This window comes from Lachancea lanzarotensis, scaffold LALA0S02 (genome assembly GCF_000938715.1).
Source record: "Lachancea lanzarotensis genome assembly LALA0, scaffold LALA0S02, whole genome shotgun sequence".
In the NCBI taxonomy this organism is placed as follows: Eukaryota; Fungi; Ascomycota; class Saccharomycetes; order Saccharomycetales; family Saccharomycetaceae; genus Lachancea; species Lachancea lanzarotensis.
The window spans coordinates 310,499-324,751 of record NW_019212880.1 but is presented as its reverse complement, the minus strand read 5'-3'; the positions used below and the strand labels follow the sequence as shown (position 1 = coordinate 324,751).

The window sequence follows — 14,253 nt, the reverse complement described above, 5'->3', positions numbered from 1 at the left end:
GCTGTCACGGCAACTTAAGCCAGCTCCCACCCGGTATTCAACAAGGCACCATTTTGCGTTTGTTCCGGTGTGATAACGGGGAATGGATGCGCTTCGGTGTTGAAAACCATGCTTCTCAGGTCAACGTTGTCTTGGAAAAGAAGATGCAAATACTTCAAGGTTTCAGCGTACCAGAAACTTTCCACATTATCGGATCTCGTTGGTGGGTTTGCCAAGACGTTCTTCAAACATGTGTAAGCACACTCAGAATCGGTATACTTACATTGGACGCCTGAGTGTATCTTAAACGACTGAAAAATCTCCCAACCCCAGTCACGGTACTTGGAATCCTTGGTTAGATGGTATAAGAACATCAACGATTCCACGGTCTCGGGCCTTTGCAGATTATGAGCGTCTGCTGGCTTTACAAAAAAATCTCCTTCCCGAGACTGCCACCAGGAGCCCGTTTCACCATTCAACCCATCGTTGAACACCACAATTTCCGGAGAAAGACCAGACGGTATTTGATGATACATCTGGTAACACGTGTAAGTTAGATCTTGTGCTAAGTTCCAGTCCTCCTCGCGTTCGGCGTCCCAAAAATTTTGTTTCCTCGCTTCTGTAATGGGCCATCCTTCAGTGGCACCCATTGCGATTAATCCACCCATGAAACACACCAAATGATCCATCTTAGAGGAAAGACCACCGTTCAACCCGTTCTCTTTTTCACCAATGTAAACTAGTCCATTGGGCTTGGATCTCGAGATCAAGTGACGCTTGACACCCTCTATCGACTCGCGGTACAATTCGTAATACAAATGCTCATCCGACTGTAAATACTGCTTCAGAAGGTATTCGTAGAAGGAATCTCCACGAGATCCAAGTCTGATATTGTTCCCCCAAAACCGTGCGGTATCAGGATTGGTGTAAATGGGTACAAGACCATCGTAGCGATCAATGAGATTATTTTCCTCATATAAAGGCTTGTAAACCTTCTCTACCTCTTTCCAATACTTGACATCTCCTGTGATGGCGCTAAGGTACTTGAATTCCAGTTGCAACGTAGTGAACTCTGCGGTCGAAGATGACCCCATATCGACATGATTTTTCCTGGATTCTCCGGTGTGCAAATTTACGCTGGAATACGGTATTTTGGCATTTTCGTGGTGGAAAGCTGGCAACATTCTGTCAGCCAAATCCGTGGCTTTTTCCAGATACAGGGTAGAGTTTCCTACTCCAAGTAAATCTGATAGATAGTATGCAGATAGCAAGCCACCCAGCATACGAATAGTGGTCTCGAAAAGCGACACTGATACGTCTATATCGTAATCAAGTTTGGTTTTAATCCAATGTTCGACTCGAAGAATTTCGGCCTTGAACTCCTCTCGATGATGAGCGCTAGAATTGTACATCAGAAACATGCTATCAATGGAGTCGACGATGATCCATCCCAGTGGCTTTTCAGTCGATCCATACATATAGGAACCCTTTTTTGACAGCGGTCGGTACACGTCTGCGTCCCAGCCATTTGAGACGTAATCGCGCCACGATTGTAAAAAGGTACTTTCAATCCGGTTCCGCTTGTACTGTACGAACTGAGATGATGGCGTGAAAAACGCTTGAAACACCACAGCAGCAGATGCAAAAACGGCAAGGTTGGTGAAAATGCGCATTTTAGGTTGGAACAGGTCGAATGAAAGAAAATGATTGCTGGGAATTTTTGCTAAAGCTGTCTCAACCAATGAAGAACAATTCCGAGCTTCCAGAGGTCAATTGACTTAGTCTGCGTTTTTTCAGTTGTAAAATCAAACTGGAGAGCTCGATGGACTAATTGCACAGTGATTAAGGGGTACAATAAAACAGTTTTTTGGCACGAAATGAAATCCTGGAAACCCTAACGTATCTAAAAAACTCTCAGTAGGAGACAATTGCCCTGGCTCAAGTCTTTGGATCGACCAGTTCGCGATGACATGGATTTAGAGTCGATTTCCTAAATGTCGCTTTAATTTAAGATCTAGGCTCATATTACATATATGCCAGATTATATGGTCACGTGAGACAATGATTTTAGAGGTTTTTTCAAAAGGTTTTGGGCCTTGCTCAGTTGGGTTTTAAACGATTCACAATTGGAGCTTTGGTTTGGTGAGAGCCACCTTTCTGGCTATTTCTAGTGATATTTGTTTGTTCATTTGTTTGTTTTTGAATGAATTAGGTCAATTGAAGTTCTAAGAAGAGTTAGAAATTGCGAAGGGTTTCCCTTTAAGGCTTATTTCGCATGCCGCCACCAGCCGGTTATGAGTTATATAAGGGTTCAAATGTGCTGCCAGTCTATGCTTTTCGACAAACTCTTAGAAGTGAGATTTAGCTTTACAGTGATATATTAAATTTATTGGGTTAGACTGATATTTCTGACATTACGGTGAGCTGTGCTTTTAAGGACGATGGAAAAGCTTTAAAGTGTGCTGTGAGAAGAATAGATTTGTGCTAGATTTGTAGTTGGTCATAGGTTAGCTTGCTTCGATACAGGGCAAACGTTTGGCAATGGAAAATTTCGGATCACTTTGTATTTGCCTGACATCTCAATGTCAGTGGTTTGCACTCAGACCAGCAAGAACTGTCAGCCAGCGCTAGCCAACTTAGCGCATGAGAGATTTTGAGCGAGTTCAGAACAATCAAATTTGTGCTACTTACTATGTTCTAAAATGGCTCTCTTCAACTCCGTTGCCAGAGATGCGCCTGCAAACGCAAGCATCATTGGACTTGGTGCAGATACTCACTAAGCAAAACTTAACAATGACTTTTCAATACAACTGAGGTTCTAAAAGCTGCGTATTTTTGAAGAGCACTCGACCCTAGGATTTCTTCCCAAACGATTCCTCTCAAATACAGCAGTATCCACCGTCCACGATAATATCGGAACCCGTGGTAAAAGTGGATGCATCCGAAGCCAGATATAGATATGCTCCCACTAATTCTTCTGGCAAGCCCTCTCTACCCAATGGGGTCAATTCCAACCACCGCTCCTTAATTTTATCGGCCGCAAACCCACTGATAGGCGTAGTGATGTATCCGGGAGATACGGTATTGACCCGGGCGTAGCTCGCCCACTCGACTGCCAGAGATTTGGCCATATGGATGACACCGGCTTTGGTTGCGTTGTAGCACGTTTGCAACTGCGGAACGTTCACGATGTGGCCCGACATCGAAGCCGTGGCGATCAACGAGCCATGACCTTGTTTTTTGAAAACGGACCCGATGAACTTGCTACAGTAGTACACACCTTGGAAGTTGGTTTGCAAAATCCTGTCCCATTCTTCTGACGCTTCCCCACGTTCTTCGGCCTCCACAAGTGAACCTGAAGATCCAGCTATACCTGCGTTTGCCACGAAAACGTCGATCTTGCCCCCAAAATCTTTTAGCACCTGTTGGATCGTATCGTACACCTTCTTTTCATCTGTGACGGGACACTTGTATGCGATGGCCTTGACCTTGTATTCTTTTGCCAATTCTTTGGCAGTTTCAATCAGCCCGTCGTGCGAATTATACCACACTGCAATGTCAGCTCCAGCTTGTGCGAAAGCCACTGCTACGGCACCACCGATGCCCGAGGATGCTCCTGAAATGCATGCAACTTTACCTTTTAGCGAGAACATATCCTTTACATTTTTGGGCAATTTTGGTGCCGGACGAGGCACTTCCAATCCTGTTGCAATAGTTCTAACCATTTCGATATGTTTGTACTGCTGTAATCGATAAACTATTATATATAGAGATGCTAAACTAGATTCTCAACACTTGAGTGTTTAAATTCTACCTAACGCTTCAAATAGGTAGCGAGATTAATACAGAACTTATTTTCTTTGCAATACCGGATTACCGCTCCTTTACACGGCCTTTTATACCTTTGAAGGGACACTGTATCTTTGTCATTAGCTTTCCCGGTTCCGTTGTTGCATTTTCCGATTTCGGTGTAGTTTGTGGAGTATCGGAGATGCGAAGTCGGAATTTGGAATCGCAGAAAAGTCTGGGGAGAAATACAAATAGTTCAAGGTGCATGTAAAATACGCATAGAATATTGGCAGTATGACCGTTTAGGAAAGTTCCGGGGTACTGGTCTTTAAGCTGTCACTTTTGTATCACTGGATACGCTTGTGACGCCAGCGGAAGAGGAAATACTTTTATTAGATCACATGATACATTTGGTATTTATAGTTTGGGCTTGAGATGTGCGTCTGTTACTCTGAGAAGTGGTATTTCTGAGTGTTGGTGTCTCTCCGCTATTGTGGTGAATCGAAAGTAGTGCTTATCGTGAATTAGTTGATTGTGGTGATTCTTGAAGGTTCCATTTTCGATGAGATGTTTGAGTATTGAGTATTTCGAAGACACTCAAGGGAAACCGAGGTGGGGCCCATTCGTCACTGGGGTATATTCTTGAGTAGTAGCAGGGTTGTGGAATGAATTGCATACTGGATGTTCTTTTGGTTCTATTCGTCGTAAGTGATATTAAGTATATTATCACGTGACATAAATTATTATAAAGAAAGCTCTCCCACTCAAGCGGTTGAGAATTATCCATTTCAACAGCCCAACGGCCCTTTCCGCTTTCAACAATACTATACTTTGTTGGCTGCAAATCTGCGTATTTGGCCCCTTCTCCTTGAAAGTGCACGATAGTGGCGTTTTCAGGCTTTGAAAAGGAGGTATTTCCACCTTATTGACCCAAGTACACTGGTACTCGCTTCAAGGTAAGTGATAGACGGCGAGCTATTTCACCCAAGATATACAGACAATAGCTGCATCTCTATCAATGGTCTCTACTTCGATTGGTGAATCGATTCCACCAAACACCAACCATGCGGTGTCTGTGTGTTTGCCCACTTGGGCTTCAACGGTGGGCTACGAAGAAGGTGATCCTGCAGTTGTAGGAAAGCTGACAACAGGATATCCGAGATTTTACATTCACAAATCCATTCAGAAACTTTGCAGCAATTTGGCTGCCAAGTTTGCAAAAGATAATGAATCATGTCTGGTGTTTCCCAGTTATCAGGTCGCCAAAAGATGTCGTGAATTTGTTAGAACTAGGGGAGATAAGACTGCCCGCGTTAGAATCTTGCAACTAGCAACTCCACCACCAGCAATAGATGAAGAACGAGCTTGGCGACGCGAATGTCGTATATCTGTCGTTTTTGTTGACAAGGAATTGTTTCCACTGCTTAAACAGTATTGGCAACATGCTGGCGAAATTGTCAGTAGTCGGATGGCAGAATATGTCTTACAGGAGCTTTCGCTAGTAGAAAAACAAGAAAAAAGCAACCAGAAGCAACCGGTTAGCGATAAAAGTGCGACAAATAACGACGTTAAGGATGAAGAAGATTTTATCGAGAAACGATATGGTAGAAATTTGGATTTCTCATCTGCAGACCATGCCAAGCTTTTAATCAAACGCAGAATCGCTCGTAAAGTGGTCGATGTTGACAATGAAGACGGAGAAACTTCGCGCCTACAGGAACTCAACATTGACTCCGCCAATGACGCTAATCGTGATGCTGCCGCGATGGTGACTTCTACAGATTCCAGTATCCCAGCAGAGGAAATCGAACAAGAAGAGCATGTCCCAGAACCCACGCCATTGGACGAAGACATCCATGTGAACGCAGATCGCGATGTTTTTCTATTTCCTAGTGGCATGGCCTCAATCTTCACTGCTCATAGACTTTTGTTGTCGTTAGATGCATGCCGGGTTCGTCGGAGAATTGCATCGCATGGTGACCGCGCTGATACACCTGGAGCTCACTCACCTGGCGTTACAGATTCTGAAGTTATTGGCTATGGGGCACCCTATAAAAAAACAGTTATGTTTGGATTTCCCTACACCGACACACTTTCGATCTTGAAAAAGTTCAATCACACTCATTTCTTGGGTGATGGTGATGATAAGTCTATGCAACAATTGAAGGAAATTTTGCATTCGGGAGAACAAATTCTCGCCGTTTTCATGGAGGCACCTTCCAATCCGTTACTTAAGATGGGGGATTTGATAGAACTACGAGAATTGTCAGAAGCCTACGGGTTTTACATTGTTGTGGACGAAACTGCTGGAGGCTTTGTGAATATTGATGTGTTGCCACATGCAGACATTGTGTGCTCCTCATTAACCAAGATTTTCAGCGGAGACTCTAATGTCATGGCTGGATCTTTAGTGTTAAATCCACGCTCACGATTGTATGGGTTTGCCCAACAATTTTTCCAAGATGGAGACTTCGAGGACTTACTTTGGTGCGAGGATGTAATCTACCTCGAGCGCAATTCCCGCGATTTTGTTTCCAGAACCTTGACGGTCAACAACAATACCAAGCAATTACTGGACAACGTCTTGATTCCTCAGGAGGGCAAGCTGTTCAAAAAAATATACCACCCTAGTCTCACGTCACAAGAGACAACCAAGAACTACGATGCTGTTAAGTGCACAAAAGGTGGCTACGGTGGTTTGTTTTCCCTTACTTTTTACTCGGAGACCCAAGCACAAGTGTTTTTCGATACTTTACAATTGTGCAAGGGTCCATCCTTGGGTACAAATTTCACGCTGGCGTGCCCATACGCCATTCTAGCGCACTACTCAGAGCTTGACGAAGTGGCCAAATATGGTGTAGAACGGAATCTGGTACGTGTGAGCGTTGGCCTTGAAAGTCCAGAGGCTTTGAAGGAAGTATTCAGACACGCCGTCACCGAGGCCGAGAGAGTCAAATGATGGCATTTGAATTGGACGAGCTAATAAGACATTCGAATTTCGTCGCCAGACTTTCTCTTGATCTCGGCAACATCTCGAAATCTAAACTCAAATGTAGTATTGTGTTTTGATTTGTTGTATGTGGGTTGAATATATATGTCTTAGTGTATATACAATCTGTCATTAAAAGAAGATGTAACCAAACCATTGAAAAGAAGTTGTGGTTAAGTAAGTCAAACCCCATTCATCGTACATCTTGAAATTGCCGGTTCCACCATTTTCATTCCATCATCTCTATTTCAATTCCACGGGTTTTTCGCCCCTGGCAAAACGTGGGTTTCTGGGATCGTTGATGAACTCAGAAGTTTGAGCAGATGCACTGGCAGCTTTACCAACTCCCCAGTAGACGAGCACTCCGCCCACGAAGAAGGGCCAGTATGGCTTCAAAATTGGTGTTGAGAATCTCTTGAACATGGCTGAATCGAAGCAAAAATACAATTGGCCCTTGGGCAGGTGACAATAACGAGGTGCCAAAGGTATGTGGATGCTTGGTTTAGCTGTTTTAACCAAGTGTTAAAGGTGTTGATAGCTAGTATATATCGAAAATTTTAGTATTGAAAATATCTAGAATTGGGATATTGGCAAGTTGATTGGGTCGTGTACCATGATGTGAGAGACAAGGCGTTATGTTGTCGTTCAACACAGGAGTGAATACAGCTTGAAGGAGGTGTTAAATGTGGTAAACGTTTAGTAGAAAATTCTGGGTTTCTAGAGCAGTTTTTTTCATCTTAAAATGTTGTGTTTAAGGTTTGGAAAGGAAGACTTGGGTAAAAAGAATTGGAAAGTTTAAGAAAAATGCTGAGGAGAGAGACATAAAGGTAAAAGTTATGGTGTAGAGTGCTTGCCAACTTTTGAGCTCAGTCAAGGGGGGCAAAAGAATGGTTTGTTTAAAATATGTTAGAATTAGTGTCACGTGACTTTCGAACAAAACCTCTCTTAGCGCAGAGCATAAGCTTCCAACTTTTGGTGTTGAAAGCACACTTGTACCATCTCACAGCTTCCTAGGCTCTAACTCTAAGATTCTTCGAGTTGATGTGCATAGGGTGCCGACAGATCACTTTGCACTGTTCTGTCACGAGCTTTGGCAACGCTTGACTACAATCTCCATATGGCAACCCAGAGCACTGCTATGCATTTATGAGACCCTCCACCACCTTAACGCTTCCATAGCACGTCTAACTGGAGTAGCAAGCCAATGCAATCCGATACACATACCGCACACACGAATTTTGAGTGTTGCAGAGTGCACGAAGAGCGGTACATAACACCGCACATTTGGCTTGGTCCCAAACAGGTGGCTTGAATTTAGTAGACCCTAGACTCAATCTCGATCACCAACGACTTTCAAACGCCCTGGCCCACATTGCGTTGTCAAACGTTTTGGACGGGAAAATTCCGAAAACACGGCAAATAATAAACTTACCATTCCAGACCCTCTCAAACCGCTATACAATCATCCAAGATAATTGTAGGCCACAATTGGAGCTTCTGGTGAGGCGCTATTGAGAAACCATATTGAAATTTCGATCCAGATCATTTTCGTCAATGCTGACCCATCTATAAGAAGAACATGGCATCGCATCCAGAAGAAACCGTCAAAACTGCAAATACCAGCACGTAGAGACCTAGTTATGAGCATTCAACGGTCAGCCTGCAATCCAGAGACATTGAGGCACCTTCAAAATGCCTCCAATGCCTTTTCTGACTATTTGAACGCATACATTGAGGCCTTGAACAAGTACATTGGGCATCAACGTCGAGTCTCGACACTAAGGTTCGAAAGAGCAACACTCATCAAGCACGTCAAGAAGCTTCGCTTTTTCAATGAACAATTGACCGCATTGAACCTTTTGGAAGCCAGCAGATACCGTAATGGTAGTCTCGATACGGTGGTTTCGTCCTTAGCATCATTTTTCATTAGATGCCTCGAGATGGTGGACCTTTTGAACTACTACCTCACACAGGCATTGAAAAACGAAACGATTTCCAAAACCTTAAATAATGATCTAGTGGTCAGCGATCCATGTATTGTGGTTCTCGAAAATGTGTATCGCCATTTCGTGAAATTCACACAATGGATGCTGGAAGCGATAAATCTGCATGATGTAACGCTCACCATCGAAGTTCTGCAATTCGCCCGCAAATGTGCCCAGGAAGATGGTCTCAATGTTGAAGAAACGTCAGATATTTTGCTTCAGGAGGTCGGGATCGTAGAGGACATTCACGAATATAGAGATTTACTGAAGGAATGGTGTACAGTGCTCTGCAGCCAACAAAAAGAACTCACGCAAGCGTTTGATCTCGAGACGGAGCGCTGGAGCCAAGTTTTCGAACAGCGTAAATAGTAGCAACATAGAATCCCGATGTAGGGCAAGAAATGTACAGATTTAGCGACGTTTAGGAGTTAGATGCAAAAATATGCCATCATTTAATATCCATGGGCTTCAAACTGGTGCTGTGACTGGAGATTCGTTTTCTGGCCGACTGTCACCAGACGGTGGTGAAGTCGCAACCATAGCCTCTTCATCCGCGTCTTGATGAGTATTAGCGCTTTCGAATTCTATGTGCTCGCCTTGCCGTTTTTCAAACAGCTGAACCCTGCGAGGTCTTGCAAAATTCCGCAATTGCAGGCTGTAGTCTTCTGGTCGGTCCATTTTCTTTGCCAGATACATATACAGCTGGTTTAGAGTCATTCGAGTGGATTCTCCATGGTATGAGTTGTTCCCCAGTCGCATATTTTCCACGACCCGGGTCGCCTTTTTCAAAGTCATATCAGCCGGAAGCCCATACTTGGCTGGGTTGTCTCTGATGTCAATTATTCTTTGGATTATATGCATTCTCTTAGCGAAGAAAGATCTCTCAGAGCCCTTACATCGCCAGCTTGGCCCAAATCGTCGTTCCAGAGCTACCACAGAAGGTTGTCCTTGTAGACCTTCAAAATACTCTCTAGCTAGATCCTGCACAGTTTTGAGAAGTCGATTCAGACGGTAGTTTGCTGCTCTGTCGTGAATGTTTTCGTCTTCTTCGTCGTCTCTTGAGGCCCCAACTGGTGGTGCGCTTGGAGGCGAAAAATCAGGATGATTTAGACGTTGCCACAGTTCAGTGTTCTCCTGTTTAATGACCTGATTCGGATGATTACTTCTTCTCGCCCCGGATCTTATAGCAGCCTGCTGCATGCGATGAAGGGATTGAAGATCGTTGGAGCCCGGTAATTGGGGTTCGCCCATATTCGCTGCATCCTGGGAAGTGACATTTTCGTCAGAATGGTCCAAAAAGCGTACTCTCTCACCGCTCATAATAGCCACAATCTCTTTGAACACCTCTCTCATACGACCCACTTCATCGGTACCTTGACTGGAACTTCGCAGGCATCTTTCAAGTTTCTTGCAAGTGTCAAGGTAAAATTCTTGTTGATCTTCTTCTAGTTGCTGAATACGCAGCTTTAACGTATCATTCTGATTTTGGATTCTTGCCAATTGTTCAAGAACCAAGGTTTCGAAACTAGCATGAGACGATCCGTCGTTGATGTTGCGAGCATCTTGTTCAACATTGTCTTGGGATTCAATGGGTTCTGGAGATCCACTATTCCGGGTCATCCCCAATGGGTTTAGAGTTCTGTTTAAGAATGGAAATCCCTTTGCCCTAGAGGTAGTGACTTTTATACGTTTGGTGATGGTGATGATGATCCTGCGATGAGTTGACGATTTCATTAACTTGATTGAACAACTAACTCATCGCGATCAACCATGTATCCAGGAAGGGAAGTATAGCTGACAGAAGCACCAAGACTAATCCAACTTGGGTATTGATATATGTAGATTTTACACACCATTTCATGTATGAAGATCGTAAAGGTACGTTTTGAGCGTAATTTGGGCTTCTCGAGCGTAAGTACTATCACCTTAGGTTCAATTTCGATCGGACAGATACGTTTAGTAAATCACTCTTAGGGTCGGAAGTTGAACGAGATTCCCAAGTGAGTTTGATGTGTTCTTTGTGGTTCACACAATTGGACTCACTGGAACAGTAGTGCTGCGGCAACATCTGGGTTGCCATTGGCTTGTTGTAAAGCCTTAAGAACCTCTGTTCTGGAAAACCCCAAATCCATCAACTGACGGACCGCTGATGCTGGATATTGTACCACGACGGGAGTCTGTTCGTTTCTTGCGGCCACGGCGGGAGCCTGTTCCTTTTTGATGGTTTGACCCGTTGCAGTGGCCCCAAGAACTTTGGCATCAAAATCCTTGGGTAGCTCCGCTTCGCTCAGAAATTTCGTCTCTACGCCAGCGATCTTCAAAACGTCGTTCTGAAGATCAATGCAAGACTGGTGTCTCTTCAACATATCCAGTCCCAGTAGCATATCCACATGCGTATCAAGTACAGTAAAGCTGCAAGGAATGTACTGGGTCTCGATTTTGACCTGGGCAACATGAATCTTCCCCAGAATCTTTTGAACGCCTACCCCATGTGCTTCGCCTTGAAACCGTTTATCAATCAGCTTGAAAAGTCCCGTCTTATGCGCTAGTTTTGTCGATATGATTGTAGTTTGAGCACCAGAGTCTACAAACGCTTTCACCGGCGTACCGTTGATCTCCAGGTTGATGTAGAGCATGTGCACCGGAGTGAACATTTCAGGTGTGAACTCCAGAGCATTGCGCATTTGTTCGTCAATTACCTGCTGGCTTTTCAGTTCGTCAAGACGTTGACGATTAGCAGGATCGCTTGGGTTTCGCATCAGCCGGTCGTACTCATGCTGCGGTATACCAAATTCATTACCGAACTGCGTAGCTTGTGAATTCAGGCCTTGCAAGATGTAGGGTCCGGCCCTTTCACGAAATGCCACAGGATCGTTTACGATCGTGGCAAATTCCGGGTTCGATTGTGCTAATTGTGCCCGAACAGCAGGGTTTTGGGCCACTTGTTGTCTAAATTGTTCCACCAAGGCATCTTGTGTGGCAGTTCCTCCAGCGGTGGCTACCCCACTTGCCGTATCTCTTTTCTTAGTTCTGATGGCCACCATTTCATCGTCAACAAAGCCGGTTTGTTGTAAAGTATCGGATCCCAAAGGGTCTAAAGCACGGTTGGCAAACCAAAGTTCGTGTAATCCGCTGTTGAAGCCGCAATCCAATTGCAGCAGTGCTGTCAGATCTTTGAGCTCCATGTCAGCACTAACATCCAGTGTCAGAAAATCGTCCGTAACCTCGTTATTGATCGTTAGTCTCATTGCAGAGGGGAAATGGATGGATAACAACCTAGCTGTTGATTACAACGGTATATATGCTTGGTAAAGTGGCAGTAAGTTGGTCTAGTTCCTTGAACAGATGACAAGTTGCAGAAACCCAATATTTTTGTGTGGTTGAAGTTGAAGCTAACGTCAAAGTGACAATGGGAGTGGTTATAAGAAGAGGTGATGTGTGATGTAGAAAGTGGCTCGAATATAAAGGTTCCAAAAGAACAGTTGAGTGGCGATACTTTGTACGTAAAATTAGTAATGCAGATTTGACTTGTTGACGTTGTGAGGCGATCTGCAAATGTAGAGAAACGGTAATTGGTAGAAAGGGGAAGGAAAGCAAGAACATGGGCATTTCCACACACTCTAGTTTCCATGACCCCTCAATTCCCGCTCCAAGACCTCAAACTGGTCCCGCAGCTTGTCGTTGTCTTGTCCTGTAGCCTTTTTGTTCACATTTATGGGCAAAAGACGGGTTCCCACGTTATCGTCAAGATGCTTGATTTCCCGTCGCAGTGCGACCGTTGCATGCTCCAAGCTGGAGTAAAAACTGCGTGTATGGTTTTCAAACTGCGTTTTCATCGTGTCATTCCCTCTTTTCAGTTCTTCCATTGTCCCCACGACTTGTGAAGCATGTAGAAGTGTCGAAACCAAAAGATCATCGATTGTGTCCAAACTTTTGAGTCTTTCCTGGATAAATTCGGGTTGTGGCATCGTTAGAATCGGAGAATCAGCTATTGTTGAGTTGAAAGCCTGTTTGAAGCTTCAAAATCGATATTCAACGGGCCTTTTAATGCTTTTATTTACAACTTGACCGTTTGAACAAGATGTCGAAAGTTAACTTAGATGAGATGAGATGGATCTTCAAATACATCAATAACATCGATCCAGCCAACATCACCGATCCAGGCATCACTGGTCACTCAAATCAGCACCACCGGGTCATTTGTCTCAGCTATAAAAGCCAGACCGGAGAAAGACATGGCCATCGAACTAGGACTTTCCAAAATAAGTCGTCTTTTGTCGCACCTGGGAAACCCGCAGAACAAGTTCAAGGTTCTACACGTTGCTGGAACCAATGGCAAAGGCTCCGTATGCTCATTGTTACAATCTGTGCTTCAAAGTAATGCAAACTACCGCGTAGGGAAGTTCACATCGCCCCATTTGGTCCACATAACAGATTGTATAAGCATCAACGGGAAACCCATTCCTTGGCAAGACTTTCAAAGCATTAGAGACCAGTTGCAAGAGACGAACAGAAAGCACAAATTTGGATGTTCAGAGTTTGAACTTTTGACATGCACAGCGTTCAGCTATTTTCAAAGCATGAAGTGCAATTGGTGCGTCTTGGAAGTAGGTTTGGGTGGTCGTCTGGATGCTACAAATTGTTCAATTGGAACAAACAAGATTTGTGGGATTACCAAGGTCGCAATGGATCACCAAAGCTTTCTGGGAGACACTTTGGCAAAGATTGGGAATGAAAAGGCGGGTATAATAACTCCTGGTGTTGAGTTTGTTGCCGTGGACGGTACCAATGAGACTGAAGTGCTTGATGTCATTGAGAAACGAGCCGTCACCGTCAACTGCATTGCGTCATATACTTCCTCCATTGTTTCTGGTAATATCATCAAAAGTGAGTCTTGGGGCGATATAGACCGGAACATTGTACCACTGAATGGCAGCTACCAGATCTCAAACGTAGCGGTTGCCATTTCCATGCTGGACTATCTGCAAAAGAAGAAACTCATATCCATTTCATTGCCACAGCTTCAAGATGGGCTGAAAAATGTTCGCTGGCCAGGAAGACTACAGTATGTGAATTACTACACAACAGACAAACATAAAGAACATTTGAAATTGTTGATAGATGGCGCACACAACGGCAATGCAGCAACCGCTCTTGCAACCTATGTCACTGAATCGTTTCGTCCACTTGGGTCCGAACCGGTTACTTTCGTCATTGCCGTGACGCAGGGAAAAGATGTGCATTCTCTGCTCGCTCCTTTAATCAAACCTCAAGACACTGTCATAGCTACACGATTTGGAAAAGTCGACGGTATGCCATGGCTATCGGCTATGGACTTGCCTGATTTGGCATCGCAGGTTGCGAAATACACGCAAAACGTCTCAACGGCACCTGATATTCAGACAGCCCTTGACCAATTGCCCGAAAATCATCCAAGCAGCCAAGTGGTAGTTTGCGGATCTCTCTACTTGTGTGGAGAGCTTCTTCGTATCGAAAACGTTGTATAGTGAG

The 14,253-nt window shown here is 44.3% G+C and overlaps 9 protein-coding genes across 9 annotated transcripts; 3 read left to right on the top strand and 6 right to left on the bottom strand.

Moving 5' to 3' along the window:
• Window positions 1–14: 14 nt before the first annotated feature.
• Window positions 15–1,652, bottom strand: MNS1 (LALA0S02e03752g1_1; the record flags this gene model as incomplete). The annotated part of the gene is made up of 1 exon (XM_022773705.1): window positions 15–1,652. One exon carries the CDS (start codon window positions 1,650–1,652, stop codon window positions 15–17), a length of 1,638 nt encoding a protein of 545 aa, XP_022627205.1.
• Window positions 1,653–2,858: 1,206 nt separating this feature from the next.
• Window positions 2,859–3,704, bottom strand: LALA0_S02e03730g (LALA0S02e03730g1_1; the record flags this gene model as incomplete). Its single annotated transcript, XM_022773704.1, has 1 exon — window positions 2,859–3,704. The coding sequence occupies one exon, from the start codon at window positions 3,702–3,704 to the stop codon at window positions 2,859–2,861; it is 846 nt and encodes a 281-aa protein (XP_022627204.1).
• Window positions 3,705–4,786: 1,082 nt separating this feature from the next.
• Window positions 4,787–6,727, top strand: STR2 (LALA0S02e03708g1_1; the record flags this gene model as incomplete). Its single annotated transcript, XM_022773703.1, has 1 exon — window positions 4,787–6,727. One exon carries the CDS (start codon window positions 4,787–4,789, stop codon window positions 6,725–6,727), a length of 1,941 nt encoding a protein of 646 aa, XP_022627203.1.
• A 273-nt stretch (window positions 6,728–7,000) lies between these two features.
• Window positions 7,001–7,180, bottom strand: ATP18 (LALA0S02e03686g1_1; the record flags this gene model as incomplete). The annotated part of the gene is made up of 1 exon (XM_022773702.1): window positions 7,001–7,180. The coding sequence occupies one exon, from the start codon at window positions 7,178–7,180 to the stop codon at window positions 7,001–7,003; it is 180 nt and encodes a 59-aa protein (XP_022627202.1).
• Window positions 7,181–8,397: 1,217 nt separating this feature from the next.
• Window positions 8,398–9,111, top strand: SHE2 (LALA0S02e03664g1_1; the record flags this gene model as incomplete). The annotated part of the gene is made up of 1 exon (XM_022773701.1): window positions 8,398–9,111. One exon carries the CDS (start codon window positions 8,398–8,400, stop codon window positions 9,109–9,111), a length of 714 nt encoding a protein of 237 aa, XP_022627201.1.
• A 99-nt stretch (window positions 9,112–9,210) lies between these two features.
• EUC1 (LALA0S02e03642g1_1) lies at window positions 9,211–10,362 on the bottom strand (the record flags this gene model as incomplete). Its single annotated transcript, XM_022773700.1, has 1 exon — window positions 9,211–10,362. One exon carries the CDS (start codon window positions 10,360–10,362, stop codon window positions 9,211–9,213), a length of 1,152 nt encoding a protein of 383 aa, XP_022627200.1.
• A 419-nt stretch (window positions 10,363–10,781) lies between these two features.
• DDI1 (LALA0S02e03620g1_1) lies at window positions 10,782–11,990 on the bottom strand (the record flags this gene model as incomplete). The annotated part of the gene is made up of 1 exon (XM_022773699.1): window positions 10,782–11,990. The coding sequence occupies one exon, from the start codon at window positions 11,988–11,990 to the stop codon at window positions 10,782–10,784; it is 1,209 nt and encodes a 402-aa protein (XP_022627199.1).
• Window positions 11,991–12,362: 372 nt separating this feature from the next.
• Window positions 12,363–12,710, bottom strand: MED11 (LALA0S02e03598g1_1; the record flags this gene model as incomplete). Its single annotated transcript, XM_022773697.1, has 1 exon — window positions 12,363–12,710. The coding sequence occupies one exon, from the start codon at window positions 12,708–12,710 to the stop codon at window positions 12,363–12,365; it is 348 nt and encodes a 115-aa protein (XP_022627198.1).
• A 267-nt stretch (window positions 12,711–12,977) lies between these two features.
• Window positions 12,978–14,249, top strand: FOL3 (LALA0S02e03576g1_1; the record flags this gene model as incomplete). The annotated part of the gene is made up of 1 exon (XM_022773696.1): window positions 12,978–14,249. One exon carries the CDS (start codon window positions 12,978–12,980, stop codon window positions 14,247–14,249), a length of 1,272 nt encoding a protein of 423 aa, XP_022627197.1.
• Between the last annotated feature and the right edge of the window lie 4 nt (window positions 14,250–14,253).